General features: G+C 36.8%; 1 protein-coding gene across 6 annotated transcripts in view; it reads right to left on the reverse strand.

The window, feature by feature from the left end:
• Positions 1 to 3,938: 3,938 nt before the first annotated feature.
• Positions 3,939 to 26,211, reverse strand: part of ESRRG (estrogen related receptor gamma) — a 501,342-nt gene continuing 479,069 nt past the window's right edge. For all 6 annotated transcript variants that reach the window (XM_032786258.2, XM_032786259.2, XM_032786260.2 and 3 more), the window contains exons 6-7: positions 20,700 to 20,969; positions 3,939 to 7,537 (exon numbers count right to left, since the gene is read on the reverse strand). In XM_032786258.2, the coding sequence (XP_032642149.1) occupies positions 7,293 to 7,537; positions 20,700 to 20,969 (515 nt within the window). In that variant the 3' untranslated portion in view covers positions 3,939 to 7,292. The remainder of the gene's footprint in view (positions 7,538 to 20,699; positions 20,970 to 26,211) is intronic.

The raw sequence follows: 26,211 nt of genomic DNA on the forward strand, positions 1-26,211 counted from the left end.
TCTTGGCGCGCTAGGCAACCGCCTAGTTGGCCTAAATGGTTGCACCGGCCCTGGTTACGCCTCAGGCAACCAGCAATGAATGACTCAGAAATCATGCTGTTTGCAGTGTTGTAGCCATGTTGATCTCAGGCTATTAGTGACACAGGGTGAATGAGGTAATATCTCTTTTTGGACCCACTACTATTGGTGAAAGAGACAATCTCTTCTTCAGGTCTCAGAAGTTATGCTGTCACTCACTGAGCTGCTATGGTATGGAGTGGCAAATACTGGTTTCTTAGTCTGATTTTTACATTTGAGTAACATGCCCTGTGAAGAGCCTCCACTTAATCTTGTGACAAAATTCCTATAGTAAGACACAGAAAAGCATTGTTCCTATTGGACATCATTCTTTGAAACTGCAGAATTTATGGCACAGTTAATTATTAATTTGGCTGGCATCTGTAAAGTAGAAGGGAGTTCTTGTGCTTTTAGGCCATGTGCTCAGTGTGTAAATCTCTTGTACAGCTGCCATAATCATACTCCTGCAGCTATGGTGTCACCTCTTGTAATTTTTCTGCTAATAAGAAAATTTAAACTAGCCAGGAATCCTAAATTTGAAGACTAGTTGTTTATTTCAAATATACTCCAGAGAAATAATAATGCAGTTCGGCTCTGAATTTAATTTAAACAGGAACAGGCAAAACAAATCTCTGTGGAGGGTATTTGACAATAATAAAATATTTCTCCCAGCGGGTGAGCTGGTAGCAATTGTATTGTTGCCATCAAAGCTCACATTTCAGCAGGTCATTACCATCATAACAAGCCCTTGGACCAACTGGCATGGACATGCAACATTGAGCTCCTGATGGGCACATTATTTCAGACCTTTAACTTCATGGAGAACAAGACAAATACTCCTGGGAAAGGAGGATTATATTTTGAAATGCCCTTCTTTTCTGTTCTGCTTACTAATAAGATGCTGTGTGTAATCAATCTACTGCTACTTGCTTTTTTATATTAACATTGTAAGAAACTAGGTTTCAGAATTTGAATGCTAGGAAAGAATGGGCAGAAATCTTAACAAAGACAGCTATTAGCATGACCAAGATATATCAATCCACCTATAAACACTTTAAATGCTTGTGAATAAAATTTTAGAAAAGGCAAACAAATCTACCAGTGTCATTTTCTACATTTACATTTCTGTAGCAAATGAGAGAAGAAAGTTTGTAGAACATGTTAGAGGAGAGGTATTCTGGACACATAAAATCAACATCTTATCAGACTGGAAAAAAACACACACTATGTGATGTAGCTACTGTAGCCAGACTATATAACAAGGATATAGTAATTAACAAAGAGCCATTTGAAATCAAAGAGAACTACAATCCACTAGAGAGACCTAATGCAAAATAAAGGAAAGGTGCAAGTGAAAAAGCTGATAAGGAAAATAAACAGGGGTAGTCAAAATTTGATTTAGAATTCAGAGAACAGATTAAAATTGTGCCATTCTTGAGTTTAGTCTGAAGAGCCAACACAGGTTAAGTGAAAAATTAAGGAGTGGTTTGATATTCTGCAGCCAAAGCCTGTAAGAAAATATCTTATATGGGGCATTACCAGAAGAGACAGTGGGTAGCACCTAAAAAGATGATTTATTCATCATGTTTTTTTGTCCCTATATAGACACTATTTCCTTATGTTTGTTATCTTTAGGAATCCATTCTTTTCCTACATCTATTTAATTGGCAATAATATTTCCATAACAATAGTACCACATACTAACAAACATATACACAAGTGCATGTATAATATAACTACTGATTGTTACATGATTTCCTTTTGTAAAGAAGGATCATCTGGAGAGAATATAGGCTACTTATTTGGTGGTGTTGCATATCACCTTTTACTGTAAGTCCATGAGATCATAAAAAGCTACGAAGAGGTAGGCTAGTACTTGGAGGGGAGTCTCCAAGGAACCAAGATGCTATCAGAAATAGAGTGTCATTCAGTAGTGTACTCAATAGTAGCACTTTTTTTCTCCAGAATCAGTACTGAACCCTTTGCATTTTAGCAGTGGATACTGTGCTGGTGGAGATAACACCTCTCGGATGAGATTTATAAACAAGATCCTGACCACTTTTCCTCTGAAAAGTTCCAGGGGCTATTTTCACAGCTAAGAGTTGTTAATATGTCTTGGCCAATTTCCCCATGGGTACTTACAAAAATATTTCTGCCTACTTAAAATATTTCAATTGGATAGCTGTCCACTTCCTCAACCAAACTGCTGTGTAATACTGTTGTTTGCTGTTAAACATTTGCCATGGCTGCGTTTCAGTTAAAGCAGCAAAGAGTCCTGTGGCACCTTATAGACTAACAGATGTATTGGAGCATGAACTTTCGTGGGTGAATACCCACTTAGTTGGATGCATGCATTTCAGTTGTGTGAAATCGTCTCTGCAAGGTATATACCCCATTTTTCCCCTTCCTGGGAAAGTGAGAGGCTTGATCAGTGCTTGTGAAGTGTTCTGAGATCCTTAGCTGAAAGGTGGTATAGAAGTGCTAATTATGATTATAATTGTATGCGGAAATGTTCACAGTCAAACATTTCAAGCCAATGAATAGATACAACTACATTTTGTTCAAACCTGGAGCATCTGCAAGTCAGAGTGGCATGTTGTTTACGTACGGCAAATTACAGTTTGCTTTGATTTTTTTAGAGTGATATTTTATAAACAGTGCTTCTCTCCATTTTAGGCTGTGATGATGCATTATACTCCTGAAGTGTGCAATAACTCAAAAATTAAATAATAAAAGCCAAGCCAGGAAAAGTTTTATATACTGTGTCACCCTTAAAAATATTTTGATTTCTTTCTGTCATTCCGTTACTCAAGGAGAAATTTCCTAGAATTGTTTAAAAATGTAGAAGGTACCATTTCCCCCTTCCCATGTCTTTCAATGGCATATTACTTCTTAAAAGATTGCACAATATAAAAATACCAAGAGCTATCCTGATAGCTTGTCTTAATGGCTGAAACAATTCTTGTCCCTGAATACCATTCAGTTGAGTAGCCTTTGTGTCATCAGCCAAAGTCTCCAGAGAATGGCCAGCACTGAAGGTGAGAAATATGTTGGGCACATACAATGACAAAATACTATCAAGAAGATAGGCTAAAAAGCAAGAAAAGCACACATTAGCACTTCTATGATGGCTCCAGAAGGGTCCACAGGAAACACAGGTTGACCCTGTGCAATAAGGGCTATAACCTTTCAGACTGTAAAAGGCTGAGAGGCTATTTACTGTCAGTTTTAAACCAAGCTGTTTAACCCCTTTGGATCTTGAAGACTTATCAGAGCTCTTCATTAACACCAATCTATATTATTGCTCCCATGATTATTTACTTCCATTCATAAAAGCTGGTTCAAATAATATATTTTTTAAACAAACAAACAAAGAAACAAACCCAGAACATGTAAAAGGAGTCCCCTCCATAGGAAACGAATGATGGATTTAGTTGTTGATGGAGAAATCAAATAAGTACTTCTAGATGGTATTAATATGATCTTAAAATAGTGGGAAAGTTTTCTTTTATGACATTGACAGAGAGGCAATGATTTTGAGTAATGCAGGTTGATGGGGAGATGCTTTAAGATTAAATAAGTGCTATATAAAGGCTTGTCAGAATGAATTCTAATATGCTATGAGACATTTTGCATATTTAAGAGTATGCAAAATGTCTTGCACCACACTGGAATTCATTTTGACAAGGCTTTATATAGCATTTATTTATGCTTGTACTCTACTTTAAGGGAAAAGGGATAATGCTTGCTACTCTTTGAATGGAAGTAACAAAAGGTAATGCTTATTGATTTGTTTCCCTCTTATAACAAAAATGAAAAACAAAAAAACAAAACCACAACACAAAAAATAAAATAAAAGCAATCAAAAGTGGAAGCTTGTTTAATATTGCTCTACCATCATCCTGAAAGGCATAATCATTTGAGTTACACATCTGAACTGATTGGAGTTACAGAATCATATCTCCTTTTTGCATTTAACAATATATACAATATAAAATAAATACATTTACACAAATAGACATTGGTTGGAGCACACGGTATGATACACATCACAAAAATATACAGTTGATTGCTTTACAGATGTGAAGCCATCTACAGCTATAGACATGGTTATTTTACTACTGGCTATTATGCAACTCCTGGATTATTATAAGCAGTTTAATTTTTTTTTTGTCCTTTTGCGATCTTTGCACGATAAGATTGCCATAAAATGTTTTCCTAGGCAGGTAAACAGAGACGCTTAAATAATTAAAATACAATCACCAACACCCATTTTCTCTTCTATAAGAAAAATAGCAGTTTTAATTTTTTATATCTTTTTTATGTTATCATTTAAATGCAAAATAGTGGAATAAATACAACAATCTGATCTGATTGAAACAAATGTGTAACTTCTGGGAGTCACACAATCATATTGCTTTAAATAAGAAAAAATAAAAAAAAGAAGCAAAAAATAGAAATTAAATCATTATGGCTAAACAGACACCTTTTGAAATTTTCCCAACACTTCACATTAAGTAAGTGGTCTTGAAAGAACTCTCCTCCAGCTAGGTTTAGGATGAACATTATTATAAAGCCTGTGCAGTTCTTTTAGCCATATTTCAGTTAAAGTTTTTACAGTCTTGAGACACTTGTTCTTTTGCAGCTCTAAAAAATCACTAAAAATGAAAACTGATGTTTGCACCATGTGCCTTTAACACATCTCCATTTTTGTGTGGTTTTGTATTTTTAGTTGATTGGCTTTTGACCCTGAAGCCCAAGTTCTTTAATGTGATACAGCAAAAACAATATTTATATTATATATTTATATATATATACTGTAATTGAACAGTAGTAACTTAAACCCTGCACAAACTATCTGGAAAATAAACTTTTTTATTTTTGCACTCTTACATATATAAATAATCTTATAGAATCAGCACCTTTTTTCCCAGGAGTTGTATTTTTTTTGTCATTTTTAAAAGGGATGTGCCAATTTCTGAACTCCTATCACAGCTATAAATTTCAAGTTATTGACCATCTGAATGAATTGCTAATGATGATTTATCTAGAATCACACTACAGTCACTTCTCTACTGAGAAAACACAATCTACAATATAATCCCATATAGCTAATGATAGATACACAGTATTTTCTAGCACAAGGCTGATGCACCATCAGCCTACTGTATCTGTTTAAAGCACACAGAGTAGCAATAGTTTTGGAAACTTGTCCGCACCAAAAAAGTTTTGTAACAACACAGAGCGAGTTAATAACAACATCTGAGAGATGATTGAATAAAAGCTATATTTACAGCATTTAAAAATTAGACTTATCTATAATCTTGAAATAGTCAAAGGTTTATTTCTAAGCTATACATTGGTATTCTATAATAAACTATTACAGAAATTATCCCTTGTTTTGAAAATATTATGATTTCAATGTGTATCTGTTCATAATGAGTACTTGTTTGGAGTTTTGATCTCTTAATTATTACAAGGAAGAACCTTATTACCAGTAAGGAATAGAATATACTACTGTAATCTCCTGAGGAATTGTACATCCAATATTGTCTCTAATTCTACCCTGTGTCTATAAGCACACACCACACGAATCCAAACACCACGAGAAGAACAAGACAACAGTCTTTGAATGCAACATAAAAATTCAGAAAAGCACAGCAAACATGAAACACTGAAAAGCTGAACTACATTTCTTTTGTTTGTTAGGATTACAATTTTAATTACATCTGTGTACATAGAATAAGGATGTTCACATAGTACAGGGAGCAGCTACTAACACTGGTACATTGGTATAGCATTTGATGGAGGTTATTGTTTATTGGTTATTTAGCGACTGTAGTTTTCTGGGGGCATCTAATTGGCCTATACATTAGATTACACCTCTTAAGAGTCTTGAAACTGACTGACTTTCATGCTGTGACAATACTGGTTGAAAAGCACATATATTGATTTAGCTACTTGTTAAAAATTGCAATTTACAAAATAAAGTCTAAATTAATAAAGTGTAGAAGTGTTAAATTCTTGAATTTGGTCTACTACTCTGATTTCTTAATTTTGCAAACATTGGCATTTGCCTTATTGCCTCTAAGCTAGTATTGGTTCACAGGTCTTTGTGTGAGACTGTTATAATTTTGCAAGTAACAGGCAGTATCCCATTCATTTACAACTGAATCAGTTAGAAATCATGTAGCAACTGTATATTTGTACAGTCACGCTCTCTTACCATCTTTATAGATTTGTACTTGACATTAGACTACTCAGATATACTGTAGGTGTAATCTAATCCTTTGTGTCAGTGAACATTTAGTTAGAAACTGGAGCTCATGTTAAGAAACTGGATGTTTTTGGACCAGACTGGCACACAACATAAATTGCATCCGTGATAATATGCACCTTCCCTTCAACTATTGCTTTAGTAAGATAAATTCCCACATTAATAAATGGCTGAAAAGTGGTAAAGCTGGTACAAAAAAATCTCCATTAGTAAGAAGAAACAAAACATTAAAAAAAAATCTTCCTTCAGGATTCATTTGTCCTTCATTATTGTTCATCATTGTTCAAGCCAGCACAAAAATGCAGTATTTTTTCTCTCTCTTTAGTATTGCATGAATGAATAAAGCTTAACCTATTCCCTGAAAAAGTTACATTGTAGCTAACCTAAGAAATATCTGGAAGACTTGAAAAAACAATTAAGGAATCAAATGGCTGTAACTGATCTAGATGGAAAATGCAATGATAAGAAGCAGCCGATGCATCGTTCCTTAGTTGTCTAATTAGAGACTGCTCCTATGAAATCTAATACTGCATTCAGTCAGTTGGTCGTGTTGTACTGTACTGCAAGGTATGATGGTTCTTTCTTTGATTCCTTTGTCATTGGAGACATTATAGTTCATAAGTTCACTGGCATCCATATTATGGATTTCCATCCTTTGGCAGGCCTGGCTTCCATCTCTCTTCAATTAGAGACCTCTTTTAAAAAGTTCAGCAGCAAAGGGAGAAAAAAAGGAAAAGGAAGAAATAAAAGAACAGAAAAGGAAAACAGAAAAGGAAAAAGGAAAACTGCATCAGATAGACACAGAAAAAAGAGTTGAAAGCTGCTTCACAGTCTTGCTGCTAAATATCAGTGCAGTCATTTTTTTCCTTAATTAAACACTAAGTTTCTTTGCCATTATTATCCTGTTTGTTTTCCCTTTTTTTCAATGAGCATGATGGGAAGGCCCATGATGCTTTAGTCAGACCTTGGCCTCCAGCATTTCCAAAAAAAGTTTGTGCATGGGGACTTTGCCTTCCAGTTTGATGTTGTAGAAATGCTGCACGGCCTTAGTGGAGGTTTGCCTCAGAAGTGGGAGAGTCATCAGCATCTTGCCAGCTCGGCGTGGGTCTTCCATATGCTGCCCAGCCTCGTAATCCTGTAGAGCCTCATGTAAGACATCCTGAAGTTTCTGAACTGCTTCAACATCCTCTATGTGCATTGAGTCTATAAAACAAAGGAGCGACATCAGTTTTCAGTTCAGTGTGCCAGAATGTTGAATTACAGTGTAACTGCTCTGGACTGTAACTCGCACTGTAGTAAGTAACCTTACCATAACTGATTGATTTGCATGGATTTACATAGTATTTTCCATATTGTTTTAGGGATAAGCTAGATAATTACCCACTTATTTCTATATTGACCTTCAGGAAAATATTTGGGTCTCCTTGTGTAATTATACACATGGAATTGCCATCTGTGAAGGTGCTAAGTTTATGTATATCAAAAAAAGTTAAAAACTATCTATGCAACTTCATAAATAATTTCATATAGTCATCTTCTAGCTACACAGACACTATAGTAATGAAAGGGCAGAGTCGCTCTCAGTCACAGCCCATATTGCTAAGTCTGCAAGAATGACTCCCTTTAAAAAGTGTGGCACCAATCCATGGCAATCTCCATGGTTACAGACCGAGATGCCATTGATCAGAAAAACAGAGCCACTGGTCTATCACACTGGCTGACACAAAGAAGATGTGTGTGTGCACTTGACTTCTTCTTCTTCCTCCCTCATGGGCTAGCAAGGAAATTTCCCTCCCAGTCTGTCATCCTTACATAGATTCTAATGAAGTGGTTCTCAAACTGTGGTGTGCAGAACACATACGGGTGGCGCTTGGAGCTCTCTCTGCCAGGGCCGGCGCTTCCATTTGGGCGACCTAGGGCACCAGGATTTGGGGGGGGTGGCAATTCGGCGGCGGGGGGTCCTTCTGCACTCCGGGTCTTCGGTGGCAATTCTGTGTGGGTCCTTCACTCGCTCCGGGACCTGCCACTGAAGTGCCCCAAAGACCGGGAGCGCTGAAGGACCCCCCCATCGCAGAATTGCCACCACCTGGGAACGCGGAAGGACCCCCGCCTAGGGCGCCAAAAACCCTGGCTCTGCTCCTGGTGTCTGCCTCGTAACACCGACATATCCTGCTAGATGTAGCCCACTCAGAAAGTTTGGATCCTACAGAGTTACTTCTGCCAATTAAACTTTTTTAAAAAATCAACAAACAAACCAAATGCATCTCTGCATCTTGCCTGGCTACTCTATATCTATCTTTGCCAGCTGTTATCAGATTTGAATAGGAGATCTAACCAAAGCACATAGGAGGAACCAAATTGAACTGCCAAGTGACCTGGAAAGATCTGAGCAGTGAAAGCTGCAGGCAACAAAGGGAGATTCAGTCCAAACAAATGTAAAGCCCCAAACAGCACAGATACGAAGCAAGGAGGTGTAATCAAGAAGCCAATGCATTGCATCAAAATGGGTGTATTTTAAATGTGCAGTTCTAATCCTATGACTATTTCCTTTAACTATAAATACCGCAGGAAAGGTCAGAGATAAATAATGGGAGCTTTGGGGTGGGGAAAAGGTGGTCCACGAAAGAAGTGGTTCAAAGTATGTAAAAGTGAGAGAACCTAATATGTTATCCTGAGGGCAATGACAGGGATGGGGTACATCATTTGCAATTGATTATCCTTCCCTAGAAGTCAAAAAGTCATTCTCCTAAATTGCCTGATATGGTTTCTGAAATGAAATTTGTTACATAATAATAATTTCCCGTTCTTTTTGTCCGTGTTAGCTCTTAGTTGCTTTCTTATATCTTCTAACAGGATTGAGACTTAAGGCAACTCAATACTTAGCACAGGGACCTAATATCCACTTTTTCTCACTTGCTCCCCAGCAGCTGAGAGATGAAGGGGGGGGAGAAATGTTTTTTCTTCTGTAACATATATCAACACCACCATCACCAGAGGACTGATGGGAGGTTGATCTGGGACACCGCCTAGCTCTCTGAGGTAGAATAAGTGGTGTTGCCAGGGCTTCTAACCTGACGTATGGTAGGCCTTAGTGTGCAAGCATTCTTTGATCATGTGGGGAGACGAGCTGGATCTCCAGGACAGTTGTCAAAAGTGTGTTGAAAGAAAGAGTAGCCATCGGCACTCCCCTCCAGTTACCAACACATAGATGGGTGCATCATCTTAAGAGAGCTTGATAAAATACCACAGCCTTATACAGTATGTATCATGAGGGTTAACTCAATCAAATCGTGGCCTTACTGCCTATTCAGTTAAGAGAATGGACCACAGGTAACACTATGGCAGATGGGTGCACACTCAAGGAAATCAGTGAAGTTGTGCAAGCTTACACTGGGATTGATTGTGGGGTATTGAGTCCACGGCATTTTAAGAGTATTTCCTCAAGAGGCCCATTAAATATAAAACCCATTTTCATAGCATTGTAGTTTTGATTTTAATTTTTGACTATTTAGCAAAGCTCTTTTTTCAGATGGAATGATGTTTAAGTGAAACTTCTTCCTGTAGCCAAAATACACTTATATAATTATTTCTTCTGCTGTATTAAGCAGCATCACATACCTGATGGCTGACACAGCACCTGATTTGTCAGTTTTATCCTACAGAAGATAACAGTCTATCAGGTTTCAGAGTAGCAGCCGTGTTAGTCTGTATCCGCAAAAAGAACAGGAGTACTTGTGGCACCTTAGAGACTAACCGATTTATTTCAGCATAAGCTTTCCGAAGAAGTGAGCTGTAGCTCATGAAAGTTTATGCTGAAATAAATTTGATAGTCTATCAGGGTGTGTGCCATGAGTTTAATTTTTGCAACTCTTACCTATCAAAGTAATTTTTGTTGAAGCATGTGGCTCCATTAGCTTTAACTGGACTATTTGTCTGAGTAAAAGTTACTCAAGTGAGTAACAATTACAGGATTAGGCCCAGGAATTTGAACTACAATCCTAGAGATAAGATACATATTTTCTACTAATTCATGTTTTCTCAGATAATTTCAGCATGTGGGAAATACATCTCTTACTTAAAAGACAACGTGAAAAAAACATTACACACACAGATAGGTAAGAGGTTAACAAAGAAAGGTTAATGTTCCATCTTGAAAGAAAGCTGCAAACTAAAGAAAAAATAGTTATAGCTCTTGCTCTGAAACAGACAATTATATACAAGTTTGGATCATTTAGCACATATTACTGATTCTGATGACAGTTTATCTGTTAATTACACATAATGGAGTCCTATGGGGGTTTTACATGTTTAATAATTCTAGGTCTCAGAGAATACATGCCTTAAGAAGCATGCAGTTAGACATGCTGAGATTAGATACAGTGCACCAAGGTAGTCAGGTCTAAAAAAATTAAAAGAGAAAAACAAAAACAAAGTATAAAAAGGAAGGAGTAAGGATTAAAAAATTTAAAAAGGAAAATCCGTAAAATTTTAGCACTGTTCCCATCACCCACATCTGCCTTTTTTGCTACTTTTGTAACAACAACTTCAACTTTCCCCTCTTTAGTATTAGTATAGAACCAGTTAGTTAATACTATTTACCTGGGACAATGAAAGGTAAATCCCTGAGCATAGAACAGCACACACACACACACACACACACACACAGGTTCTGATCTTAATTATACTGGTGTAAACATGGAGTACTCTACTGAATTCAACATTCATAAACAAACACTTCTTGATCATCCACTGGACTCTGTTTAAAGTGATTTCTTTGCAAACATTTACACTGCATTTCAAAAGCCAGGTTCTCTGCTGTGCCAAGTTTCTAATAGCAGATCCCCGATTCTCTGGTTGGGCTTGGGCTATTCCTAATGGAGTTTTAGAGCAATGTGGGCGCTGCTCTAAACTCTGCTGGCTAATAACAGTCCCCAAGAAACTGTCCATCAACCATGGATTGCTAAATCACAGTGTGTGCAGACTATGCCCCACCATGACCTCTGCCAGTGCTATGCTTAGCGGCTGGTGTAGGAGCTGGGTATTCTGGTTCTGTGCCAACTGAGAGCTCTTCCATGTCAGAGAATTTCAGCTTGCCAAATCCGTCTGTTCTCCAGCCACTCTGTGCCAACAGAGGAGCAAAAAGAGGCCATAATATTCTAGAAATTGGCACTAAATGTTTGCCAATTTCTACCCTCTAGAAAATTCTCCAGATTATTCCTAACTGATGTGAAGTTTGAATTTCAAAGGGATGGGTGGCAGTCTGCATTGATATATGGGTTTTGTAATTCTCCAGATTATTCCTAACTGATGTGAAGTTTGAATTTCAAAGGGATGGGTGGCAGTCTGCATTGATATATGGGTTTTGTAATATTTTCCTCAGAGGAGTGGAAGACTCATTGAAATCGGTAGTGATCCTGTAGACCTGTAACAGTGCAGCTCAGATTACATTCTGGCCATATGACTTTATGAATGCTTGCTGCCTGTACATTTTTTCCCCTCACACTGAATTTGATTATGAGAAGAAAAAAAAAACCACAGACAGAAAAAATGAAGGTGGAAAGCGAATCAGAATCTGTGACATGACATAGCTGTTACACCCCAGGGTCTCAAACTTTTTCACAGTGTGGACTACATCTTAAGAGAGGGATTGTCTTGCGGTTCCCCTCCTTTCCCATCGGTGATCATATAGCATCCCTGGGGTACACAGAGCTATTGCTTACATGGAAAAGTAATAGTAGCAATGTATTTTTTGCTGTCTTTTACATCAATTTGGCAGTGGGAAACAAAGTGACCAGCCAACTCCCCAAGGGCCACCCGCGTGTAACTCTGCAGACAGCCAGTGGTTCATGGGCCACAGTTTGGGCAGCTGTGCCTTGGGAGATATAAAAGGATGTCACAGGAAATGAGGTGAGAACAAATAGCAGAGAGATATGGTCACAAACAGCTATTACAATCTCTTTGAAGACTTTGATTAACTTGAAAGATTTTAAAATGATTTAATTGAATTACTATAATTTAACTTCCCATTTAGAGAAAAGATTCAAAATCATTTCAGCTTTACTCATCCTAGAGTCTGCTAACACTTAAATGCAAACTCACTAAATCTGGGCTGTTTAATTAGACCATGATTCAGCTGGCAGACTGTTCAGGAAAATATTAATCTCGATTAGGATCCTTCTTCATGTTCCAGCCTTGCTGTTTGGCGCTCTGTCTCGTTCCTGGTATTAAATGAATGTAGATCTTAATCAGGCTGGCATTTGTTCCCGGAAATAAGGAAAATGGTCCAGAATGTTGCACTGGCCCCGCAAAAGTAAAAAGAAATAGCTTCAGCAGATACAGAAATTACAACTGAATCCAGAAACAGATTAATTTATCGTTGACAAACCCTGTCTAAGCTAGTGTGATGGTGAGGTCAATAAGGACTATTATAATTTAAGGGAACACAAAGGCTATGTAGAGACACAGAATGACTTAATATATCAGATAACATCTAACTATTTATTATGTTATGTATAAACATTTTAAATGCTCTACCTGTGCCAGGTAAGTGAACCTGTGAAAATAAGATTAGAAAAATCATTATCCTAGTAGACGCCCTTGGACATCTTACAATTACCATTCCAAAGGGAATGGTAGAAATCTACACCCAGATGTGAAATCCTTTCAAACCAGTGCCTAGATTAACAATTAAATTAAATGGGGACATGAGGATGTGTTGTCATTCAGAAGTATGCAGATTTTGATCTTAAATGACCTACAAAAAAGCAGCACAGATTGGTGAGGTGAAGATTTCTACAGTCAGGCAGGGGAACTCATTGATACTATGTCAAAAACTGTGTGCTGCTCAGAGCAAGAGATTTCAATGCTAAAGTGATGAAAGAGGTTGTTGATCAGTGTTGCAATGAAAGAAGGTAAAATCAACAATTTAGGACATTGACTCATTAAGCTCTGCTTTGAGAATCATCTTATCCTTGCAAATGCTTTGTTTCTCCACCACAGGAAGGGAAAATATAATTGGACCTCTTTTGATCAGCTCCACGGAAACCTGATTGATTATATCATTGTGCAGAAAAGAGAGAAAACTAGATCTCTCACCTGAGAAAAATACTATAAAATCTAGATACCAACTCAGATTACCATCTACCTTGTTTAAAATTCAGGCTTCATCTCAAATGAAGAAAACAAACATCTGGTCACCCAGGAATAATCCGGGACACATCACAGAGCGTGGAAACTAGCAAATGTTTGGCATGAACCTAAAATGAGGGAAGAGAGACCACTCTAAAATGGTACTTTGTACTCTTCATATATTTAATATCACTAGGAAGAAAACATGGAAGAGATGGAACACATGGACCTCAAATGAAGCATTTCTGCATTTCAAAAAATAGAGACTATCTAAAGCAAGAAAATAGGAGAATGAATAAAGTAACAGGGATTATGCAGCAGTGAGCAGAAACATTCAGATGCTCACAAGACACGATACACAAGAAAACTTCAACAAGTAGGGAGAGAAACTTGACTGAAAGCAACCACTGGGCTATACTGACGGTTCTGTATAAGTAATTCACAAGTCAAAAATGGATACAATCAAGTTAAGCAGTTGTAAAATCCTGACAGAATTTGATGAGATCAAGAACAAGCAGAACAGTAATTACAGGGCTTTTAATGCAACTCTAGACAACACGATCTAAATTTGGATTATGTCTCAAATAAAATGAATTTGGTGATCTGACTCTCTTCTCTAACTGGAATTAATGAACCAAAACAATATTGCACAAATCCCCACCATTTTGAAGTATCTACTGAGGGGTGTGCTGTTCTGAAACTGAAAAATTACTGCATGTTGGGACTGAGATGCATAATAGAGTTGCACAGGGAAACTTGCAGACTTTGCAAAGTGCTTGCCCGCTGCACTATTTATATTTAATTTCATGAGTACTGCAACTCAAAAAAAAGTAATAGAGCCCCAAAAATGTAAAAAAGTAAGTTTTTTTAAACTTGACAGAGATTCTTTATAACCATTAAATAAACTGTATTCCTGGTTTGTTTATCCGGCCTCTTTTGAGAAAAATCTTCATAATTAAGACTTCAGGAAAGCACGTGAACACATGCTTCAGCTCATCCTTATTTAGGACTTAAACCTGTGCTTAATTTTGAGTATGTGATTAAGCACCCTTCCTGAATAAAGATGATTTCCTGAGTCTGAGGCCTGAGGCTGGATATAGGAAGGTAGACAAGTAGAATACTTTCTGCAGCTAAAGTGATTGGGCAAAAATAGTCTGAAGATAGGATTATATTTGATTATAACATTGGGAAACAGAATTTATCACCAGAATATACAAGGGAAATTAAAGAGAAACAAATTGAGAAGTTCTCTTAGAAGAACTCTCTAAGAAGTTCAGGGAGGGCATGTATAACAAGCAAAAAGAAAAAAGAATTTCAGTCAACACACAGGTAATCGGGAATGCACTGAGCTGGCCTACTTTTAAGTAGAGACACGAAAGCTGAATTCTCAAGACAGTTTACATGCGGCCCAGATAATGCTGACTCAGGCTCATGTGGTTCAGGCTCCACGGCTGAAAATTGCTGTGTAAACTTTCAGTCTTGGGCTGGAGCCCATGTTCTGGGACCCTGAACTTTTATGCAGCGATGTGACCAGACAGCAAGTGAAAAATTGGGACAGGGGGTGGGGGATAATAGGAGCCTATACAAGCAAAAGACCCAAAAATCGGGAATGTCCCTATAAAATCAGGACATCTGATCACCCTACTTCAGCCCTCACAGCCCAGGCTCCGCGAGCCCATGTCAGCTGATCTGGGCCAGCAGCAGCAGGGTTTTTATCTCCATATAGATGTACCCTTGATGTAGGGTAAAGAGAATATTTTAAAGATGGTGACAGTGTAACACACAGAGTGTAAAAATGAATTCAAGAAATACTTTAATTCATGGTAATTAAGCTGTGGGGGGGGGATTATGGTGTCATGAAAAAACAAGTTTAGGATTAAAACAGATTTTAAAAGTGGGGGGGGGGGTTGTCTTTTCTTTTACCTACATTCCAAAAGGAAGCACAGGGTCAGGACAACGAATAAGTAGACGGGACTTCTACCAAGGATAGATACAAAGTGTTCGGAGAAGGGATGACTGCAAGACTGAGTAATAGGACAAGATATTAAAAAAAGACAAAGCTGGATGGATAACATCGAGGGTCCTATTCTTCCATTGCAGGATACAAATAATGGATGTAATAACCAATAAGAGTTCCTTGTGCTCTGCAGTGGAAAAATAGGGTGAATAGAAGCATTTCTATTTCTGCTACTGTTGTTAATATAGTCAGTTGATCTGGGTTTGCTTCCTGGCCAATATACCTGCTTCTTGGTAGAGGAATCATAGTGTCTTCCAGTGAAGGCACTGGACTGGGAGTAAGGAACTCGGGGTTCCATTCCCAGTGCTGCCATAGGATTGGGCAAGGCACTTCACTTTTTTGTACCTCAGTTTCCTAATCTGTGAAATGGGGATAATGCCTGCCTACTTCATAATGATATGAAGAAAAACTCATTAACATACATGAGGTGCTCGGACACGAGACTGAAGTGCCAGAGAAAAGTCTATTAAATAATAAAATTCTAGCAAATGGTGGCAAACATGGACATCTTCTCTACAAATTGTGAATGGCACTCAGATGACGACATGGAACATGAACTGGAAGCAGAAAAGGCATTCATGTATCAGGAAACGCTTACTATACTAGCAATTTCCAATAAGTTTTTTAAAGTGGTGTCCCACAAATTTTGGTATTTTTATAAGCAAAAGAGATACTAATATAGTAACAATGACATAAATACAGAATTTATATGTATCCTCCAAACTAATTTCAATATTAATGGAAATAACAATACAATGGACAAAATACAACTACAAAAGATGGCATCACTAGAAATTAGACATAGCTTGCTACAGTATACCACATAGCTACAGTCAAAATTGGGCATAAAATAAGATATAGACTCAATGGAGTAGGAAATGTATATTGTTCTTCCATTTAACATTTACACTGAAACACTATTTAATACTAACAAGCCTATGCTCAGAGTATGTAATTTAGGTGAAGGTAAAGTTTGACAAGTTACATCCTAGATATGAGCAAAATTTGCCACTGGCAAAAGTGGGTGTGTAACTTCATTGATATAAACATTTGTCTGTGTTATAATGTATAGCAGACTCCTTGATGCTCTCTCTCTCTTCTGGGGTGGGGATGGTATTAAAAGAGCTTTTCTTGAGAGCTAGATCAAGTAGGAGAACAGTGATTATGATGGGAAGCAGGAAAGGTCCCTCTGCTGCCTTTGAAATGGAGCAACTGTGCACCCAGTGCTGAGATGTAGGAGCAAATTTTCAACAGAGCTCAGATTTTTCAGGGTTCAACTCTCATTTAGGCACCTAAATAAGGGCCAGCTTTTCAATCCTGCTGAACTCTTTAGAAAAGCTGGCCACTTACTTTGGTGCTTAAATGGGAGCTCAGCTGTTCTAGAAATGTCTGACCCCATTGTGGATGCTGAGCTTTTTTGAAAATTCTGTCCTGAAGGCACAGTCTAGTTGAGGTTGTTACTGATTAAGCAATTCCAAAAACTGCTCTCCTGGATATCTCTATTTGGTATTAATCCATACACAAAAGCATAAAATGCTATCACAAAGAGACAGCAGGTCACCTTTTACATGTGTGTGTGCACAAATAACTCTGTGTATATACACTCACACACACGATGCAAACATTTCACCTCCCCTAACATCTGAGAAACTAATTGGAACATGAATATTTTGGAAAATGTTCACAGTTATTTTTGTATGTGAGTAAACAAAGTGCTCATTGGTGCCGGATTGTTTCCACTGAGCAGTGTACAGTTGAACACAGGGAATTTTCTTGCAGTCATTTTGAGGTACCTGTCTGTCTTTATGTGTGCTTGGAAGGAAGGAAGGAAGGGAACAGTGATATTGATAAGACAACCATTAATAGTAAGTCTCTTCTGTGGTATTAAAGCATAAAGAGTGAATTAATTATTATTGAATCAAGCCAGATGTTTAAAACTAAGCTGTTAATTTAGATGAATGTCATATCAAGCACTGCAGGTCAAAAAAGAATTACTGAAATCATGACTGTACGCAGGGCTGAACTGTGTGTAAAAAACGTGAAATCCTTTATGCTGTTATGTAGATAAACTATAGATTCTTCCCAGACTTTATATGCATTCTGTTTTTATCAATACCTATAAAAGATTGTTCTTTAAATGGAAAGTACAAACATAGTATGATGTCTAGGGAATTGTAGAAGCAGAACTATAATGGTCATCATTCAAAAGTGAAAACTTGCTAACAGATACCACACAGCACTACCTGAAATACAAAATTTCCCCTCTGCTCTTAGTATAGGAAATAATGGTGATATCTTAGATACCATTCTACAGAAACTGTTGGAAAATGGTGAAATTTTAATGGTATCAATGGCATATACTGTAGGAGAACTTAGGATTGCAAAAAATTGGTATTTTATGACACTTCGATTTGTCAGTCCACACAAAGAGCTTGTGGTATTTATTAAAACAGAGTCCAATCAAGGTGAAGACAATCCACAATTTCTTTTCTGCCTCTGAATACCAGCAATGAAAATGGTATGATGTTGAATTGTAAATCATTAAATACAGATACTGTGTCAGAAACCCCTTATTGTCCATTATTTACATTAGAGTTAACCTGGGATTCTTTTTAGACAAGATAGATCAGTCAAAAACATATGAAATCTGTAAGATTCCTTGTGGTACTTGATCTTTTTTTCCTACAGATAAAGAATATGAGTCCATTAATGTTAAGTTGGGAGAATAAATATCAGAACAACACTAGAATTGCTTGAAGAAAAAAGATATGACAACAACAAAATGTATTTAAAACCAAATTATTATATGATTATTCTTATAATTGCATTTCATTCTAGGATATCTATTATAGTTGCATTTACATTAATCAAGGTCATGGTTACGTAAAACTGAACTACTCTATTTTGTCTAGGAAAAAGCTTATACTGTACTTTTAGTAGAATTTGCAATCGAAACACTAAGGGTTTGATTTTCTGTAATGACTTGTAATTTTGTAAGTGCAATTCACACCTACAAATTAGTGAGATAGCAACTGGTAACATCTAACTACCTGAGTTGAATGTGCAACCTACTAAAACTAGAGATTGGTTTGACCTTTTCCTGAAAATGATACTCGAAGAATCCAATCCTGAATTCCTGCTCAGATAAAACTCCTGCTTATGTCAATGTGTGTTTTTTTAAGTAAAAAGTTCAGTGGGAATACTCATATGCTAAAGAGCTTCTAGGATCAAGATTTTGGCCCTAAGTAACTAAAATGTCTAGTGCTAACAATATAAATACCGTTAACAAAAAACCAAGTTGGAGTCAGATGGCTGATATGCATTTTAAATCCTTTTCACAATAGTTTAGTTTTAAGCCAGCATATAATTTTATTAAAATATGGAGAGGAAATTATTTCATTTTAACTTGCTTTGAATTTTAATACAGTGCACTATATTTGTTCACATTACCCTGGACGTAATTCCTACTGAAGTTGATGGGAATTGCAGTAACTTAAGCTACAGATGAATTTGGTCCACTACATGTAGCATGTATAACTAAACTTTTTTGATATCCTATGCAGTTATCCATCATATCTTTTTTATTGAATAATCTATATATAAAATAGAAAAAATAAATAAAATAGATCCCTACATGACCATAACTTTGGTGTTCTGCACCTGGAATATAATCATGAGGGAAACCTTTCCTATAACTATGAAGTGTTTTGAACTCAATATTCAGCCTGCTCTAAAATAAATCATCTTCCAAACAAAAAGAGCCTTTGACCATTGAATAGCATACCAGAACCGTTCTGGGTAGGGTAAATACAAATTAAGAAGATTCAATAAGGGGATGGAGGATATTTTACAAAGAAACAAATGGTGTTTTGGTTTTGCATTTTTTGAGTTATATCTCAAATTAAAAATGCAAAATGCTAAATACCATTACAAAGACAAATAGGAAATTACAACTTCATTGTTGAAAACAATTTCCCTCCTATCAGTCTGAGGATTCATGCATCAATATTGTAGATGAACTGTTAATTACAAAATCAATTAAAAAATTATTTCTAAAAACAGTCACGCGTCCTGACTCTCAGGGGGGCAATTTGGGCAGAAGGTCTCATCTCACTAGGACCGCGCCAAATCACAAGTCGTCATCCACAAGTAAGCAAAAGCAATCTGGTTTTTCATTTTTCAGCGCGGCTGAGCCCAGCCTGAGATTGATCGTCACATATGGCCCCAGAAAACAAACTGTCAATACCTTGAATGCTGCAGAATTTGAACAAATAGCCGTCCGCCCATTCAAGCCACTCATTGCATCCCATTTAACAGATTTTATTGACAGTTTCCTTCTTGTAATTAAAGGGAAAACTACTGGCCAGCAACCAAGATAAAGTTCAAAGATAGGGTCAAAACAAAAGCAGATGGAGGGGCACGGTGTGACTGTCAATGGTACATAGCATCAGAGCACATTATTGACACACAGGTATCTAATGATTGGCACGTCATTAAAGAGGGATCTATCCTGAACTTTATGCAAATGATAAAAGGGACTTAAGACCATAATAAAGCATTAGGGAGACAAAAGGAAAAACAACAAAGCACAAACGATTTTTACTTATCAGACACTGTTCAATGCTTCAGCACTTTTACATTCAAATTTAGAGAAAAAAATACTTTTTGCAATTCTTAACCCCTTCTGCACAGGTAATATCTTTTAGTGAAACTTTACCATAATAATAGAGGATTCATATGGTTAAGTGTAGTCCTTGTACAATGAAAAAGGGATTCCCCCCCCGCAACCAACTCTGGGTTCACCTTACCAATACATTTAATAGCTGTATTCAAGGAAATCATATACTGCATCCATCCATTCTATTCAGTTTAAGTGAAATGATTAGTCTTATCTGGATTATGAAATGGATTTAGTAGAATAACGTCTATATTCATCTGAAAGGATCTCATCTCTGCTTGTGTAATACCTTCCAAATTATCCAGCGTATTATTCTTTACTGCATTAGGAATATGTTCCACAAAGGCTTAAAACCGTAAAGAACTTCCTTAATTTCAACTACCTTGTTTATAGCCTTTCTATATTAGAGCCACAAAAAGTGAAGGTCCATTTATGAATTACTTATTCCTAAACATTGTTTAGAACAACCATGCAGAAGATACTATGGGAAGGAAAAAAGTGATGTGAAAAAAATGTAGCAACCATCATGACAAACTGCCAACCTGAATTAGCAAGCGCTATAGCTTTGAGGGTCACAAACTCTTCTTTCTCCAACTTCATGCTCTTGTATTTCTTTACCAGCTGCAGGATGGCATTGTTGAGGTCAAGAAGGCCTGCTAATTTGGACTGGTCTTCATCCATAATATAATCTTCAGCATAGACAAGCTCATCCTCAAAAGAAAGTGATCGGTACACTACGCCCAGGATCAAAATCTCCATCCAAGCACTCTGCAGAAGGCTCATCTGGTCAGCCAGAGACAAAGTGGAGAATCCTAAACAGCAAAAAAAGGGCAGGAGAAAATATTGAATAGGTTCAAATGCACCATAACTCTGCATTACAACTTTCCCTTTTTGTTTTGTTTTTATGTAAGTTATGAATCAATATATATGGATTCCACTCTCCCCCTCTGCAAGATCAATCAGCATAAAATTAAAGGGCTTCTAATCAAGGTAAAAATTAGAAGCAAGCCTGAATTTGTATGCATTTTCTGTAGGAGTTGCATTCATTCTGAAGAGTTATAACAACAACGTAAAATGGTTTCCACTTCCTCTTCTCAGTAGAAACATTCTAAAATCCAATGCTATGAGGCTCTGATCTGATGGTATCTAACAAGTTAGATAACAAAAAACGTAGGTTCAAAGGGCTTTTATTAGCAGAAGCTTAGTTCTGTTCATCACTGCTGTAAAGAGAATGAACTAATGTCTTCAGAGGCCCCCTTTAAACCAAGGAGCATGTTTTTGAAAAAACTTTTTTAAGAGGAAAGATTTTATGCCTTAATAGAATTAAGGTGATTATCACAATGAACAAAGAGCGCTTTGAACTTCAACCTCAGCAGAAAGAGAAGTAAGGCCTATCCTCTTCAGAAAAGACGCTAATTACTTCTGTAATGGCTTCTGACTCTACTACGGTTGCTGAAATAACAGGATGGCACATTAAAGTGCCAAGTGAATAGTAATCACACAATCATTTTTGAGAGGGAGAGAGAAAATTTAATAATGCTTCTTAATGAATTTAAGTTTTGCCTTCTTTTTTTTTCCTGCTCTCTTTCCTAATAGGATCACTAAGGGCAAGTATCTTTACTGTCTTACCTTTTCAAGCTCTTGTTTACAGTAGCTGTTAATTTATTATATCAAACTGCTAATATCCCCAATCACATTAGGAGCTACAGAACAATATGGGAGAGGAAGTGATTTCCTGGCCTGTTGGTGAAATGTAGTAGTTTGCCAGTTGGCACCATCAACCACAAGTACTTAATAAAATCATCAAAGGGGATTAGTCAAGCTTTTCTTAAGGGGGTCTTAAGACATGTCTGAAGCTTTCATGTAGTTGTTTATGGAGCTGCTTACATGTTCTTTGACAGGGTTCCTGCTGCAAGAAGAGTCTTTTTGTCGTTCAACTATACTTAAATGCATTTCCCTCCTGTTTTGAAAGTCTGGATTTACATTCCAGTAAGAATATAACAAACTGGCAAATTTACACAGGTGTCTGCTACAAATTAGTAATGAACCTATTACATTTATTTTATTAATGCATCTAAAGCAGCAAGCATCCATAAAAACTGAAACACAAAACTAGCTGCTCGCTCGCTCTCATTTTCATTTTCTCATACTGTCTTTTGTGCCCAGTGATAGAACTGTAGTTCCCTGTCTTAAAACAAATCCAACAAAAATAGCAAACAAGAAGAACATTGAAGAGGTGAAAAAAGAGTACACCACATCTGTAATTAAAATAAATAGGATGGAAAGGGAAAGGAAATTATAATTTGAAAAGTCATAAGGAGGAATGTACGCTTCCAATTAGCTTTCACGCTTCTGCTCCTTTCCCTTCTCTCAAGAACCAGTTTTTCTGCAGTAGCAGATGGACAGAGAATGTAGCCTGCAGCACTGTCCTGTGACAGCCCTATTCTCCCTTCCAGACACTGCTGTTAGTAAATAGATTTACACATTCTCCAATCTCCACACATCTTTCTGCCGAATAATTAAAAGCAGGATGATTAGTTTATTGAGTGGAAGGAGGAACTTTTTTATTGAGGTCCATCCACGATTTTATCAGGGCCAGCACTTTTACGGTTGTCATGAGGGTGCAGGCATCCAATTTTTCTTATCTGCCTGATTAATACAAACGCTGTTTCAGGACGCATTAATTAACAGATACAAATCTACGTTCTCATGGAAGGATCAATACAGAGAAGAAAAGAGGCATCAATGTGAATTTAGTGCTGATGATGGAGAAGGCACTCTATTGACATTTACGTGCATGGAAACTTTAAAGTTGCAGTAGAGCCCTTTTGTCCCTGTGATTTACAAATGACCAATTTTTTAGTCATAACAATGTTTCACACACTTCTGAGGGGTTTAATTAAGCAAAAAGCAATAAAATCAGTTTTGATTAAAAAAAGTTTAACTTGCATTCACCTCCTTTCTATTTTTCTCAAAGCTCTCAACTTGCTTCTTTTATTTACATATCTACTTTTGTACAAGAGTTTTTACAAATTACACTGTGTTTCAATACCACATTTATCGTGTGTCATAATAAAAGGAAACCACATACAACCTCTACGAAAAAATGAGGACACTGCCTGTGATTTACTGTGCAGTACTTATGAAGAATGCATCTTCTGCAGATGCATTACAGATGCTAAGATTTTTCACAGGAAATGTTTAAAAATCAAACACAAATTATTATATCAAAGAAACTGACAAATGTAAATCCCAAAATTCTACCCTTTACTAATAAACAAATATGCAGGGTCATTTCCTCCTTTGTTAAAAGCAACTTTTGCTTGAAAGTCTGGTCAGTGAAAGCCTATTTCAACTCTTAGGTACAACCCTTCATGGGAACGTAAAGTTGAATCTTGTAGAACCTAACCTACGGAGTGGTTTTTTGTTTTTGTTTTTTTGCCAGAATATTTGGAAGCGTAAGGCATGCCTATAGTACAATACAATTTTCCTTTCACTGGACATTCAGCATATCACAGTAAATGAAGGGGTTAAGAAGGGATGTGTGTTTACATAATGAGATCTTTTTAAAATTGTTGAGACCCCTATTCCTTTATCTCATCGAACTCTGGTCCTGACCCTACAAACCTTACCCACATGAACACTCGCTATTTGTGTTCCAACTCCTACTTCAATGAATCAATCAACAACAAAATTTGTTCTAAATTTTGAGCAGAAGTTCCAAAATTTGGCCTTCTATTTGCAAATACAGGAACATTTTTTGTGAAAAATATATTTTAATTATACCTAATATCCAGATGTAGTGACAGCAGCAGTGTTACTAACTAAAGTCACAATAAATAGATATATGAAATGTTTTCATTAGCACTACTAAACTAAACTAATAACCCAAATAATAATTTGTCCTAGCTTGAAAAAATATTAACCCTGTTTTCTGACAAGTGACTATTTTCTATTCGAAATGTAATTATTTGAAAAGAAATCCCCAAACTATGTATAACTACATGTCAAGGTATCTGGACTAGTTATAGGCTTCTAGGTCACAATAGTGAACTCTTTTCAAATAGATATAAGAGGTTGCATTATGGTTGTGTTGCTGAACTTTATATAGTGCGTTGCATAGGTCTTTAATCCCTGGTGTTTGACAGGTCATAGTTTAAAATATTCAGCTGTATTATGACTTTTTAAAATGCACTTATATTGTGGTACTTTCCCTCCCTCCTTCCCAGCTTGGACCATTCCATGCATATTGGTGACAACTTTGATCTCTCTTCATCTCCTTCCCCGAGTCAGTGCCACTTAATGTATCTCAGGCATTTTGCTAGCAGAATGTCTCTGTACCTTGACCTGCAGTTAAATAGCATGTTTATCTGCAATACATTGTGCTCCAAATAAACCAGATGACAGTTTGGAATAACGTCATTTGGAAGGATTGAAAAGCTGCTCAAGAGTCAGGTACCCCTGAGGTAATAAGCTTGAAGGAAGCATGTTTTGTGCCAACCCTCCTGCCATCTTCTACTAGACGCTCATGTGCTTGACAATGATGCCATGGGCACTTGTCAAGATTTTTTTTTATTTTTGCCTGCAAACTGATGCACTTTGCAGTCAACTTACAAAAAAGGCTAAGCATTTGAAAGTGTGAAGGGCAAAAAATATCTGACGGCTAGTCTTCAAAAATACACTTTCATTTCAGAAAGTATAAATGTTTATTTCCTGAGCTGAGTGTTGACAGAAATAGGCTGCAGTGCAGGCATATGAATTTAACCCCTGCTAGGCATTCTTTTCAGTGCCATTTTTATGTAGCTGAGTGCAAGCACTGTAAATCTACAGGGTGTCTCATAATATCAGTTAGCAATGGCATTGATTTGCTGGTTACAATTGTTTTTTTTTTGACGGGGGAAGGGGGGAATTGTAATGTTTCTCCCTCTAAAAATAGCGACTTTTCAACACACAGTATATCACACTCAGACTGTAATTATGCCATAATGATTCACCGAGATCACTAAGTGTGAATTGAGAGAAGGTTGATTGAGCAACTTAGCATATGCTTGATTTTTCCTTTCACATACCAATAAACCCAGTGCTTAGATGAAGTGAGGAATAAATAGGTAACAAAGGCCTTAACATTTTTATTATGTGTCCTTCCACAAACAAGAAGCTGAACTATACTATCCACAGTATTAGGAGTTCTAAACCATGGTTACATACAGATTTATCAGACTTTTAAATGGGGCTATTTAATCCATTGCTTTCTTCAAATATCGGCACATGTAGCACCTCCTTTCTATTTCACATCACACACAGCTCCATGCTAAGCAGGATAAATCTTTTATATTCCTGAAGACCCTTTCCTCTACTTCATTAAGATGGACTTCGTGGACACTAACTCACTAGGGGCTAGAGTGAAGCAGCTGCAGATGCTCAAGTGCCAAAGCAAGATCTGTAGCATATACATAGCACTATGAGAACTATTTTACAAAAAGAGTGTCTACAGTTATCCCTGCTATTATTTTCAGCATTAAGCATTTGATGCCTAACCCAGGCTACTCCTTCTTAAACCCTTGTTTCTTTTGCTTAACATTAAACTAGATTTATTACATCAATAGTATTTGTTTATAAACCAGGATTTTTTTTTGTATGGATACCAAAAGAATTGACAAATCTGGAAGTTATTGATGTTTATGGATAACCTGGCCCCAATTACTTCACTATTTGTTTCCATGTTTGTTGAGTCTATGAGCAAAATATTCCTCTAGTTTCCAATGTCTTATACTTCAAATATCTTCATTTACATTTTTTATAATCAAAGCTGTGCTTTAAAATGACATGTTCACTAGTGTGTTGCAAATTCAATATATTTCCACAGTTGAAATATCAGAGTTTGGATTTTTTAATTATTTGTACTTAATTTTGATAGATTAACTTCCTTTTAAATGTTTTGTGTGTACTGGTGTTTCCAGTGCAATTTCCTCATTTAAAAAATGATGCCTATTCACCATTGGCTGAAAGAACAAAACCAAAGTTTTAAAAGCTATGGCTTATTTCTCTCTCTCT

Source organism: Chelonoidis abingdonii, chromosome 3 (genome assembly GCF_003597395.2).
Source record: "Chelonoidis abingdonii isolate Lonesome George chromosome 3, CheloAbing_2.0, whole genome shotgun sequence".
NCBI classification, from domain to species: Eukaryota; Metazoa; Chordata; order Testudines; family Testudinidae; genus Chelonoidis; species Chelonoidis abingdonii.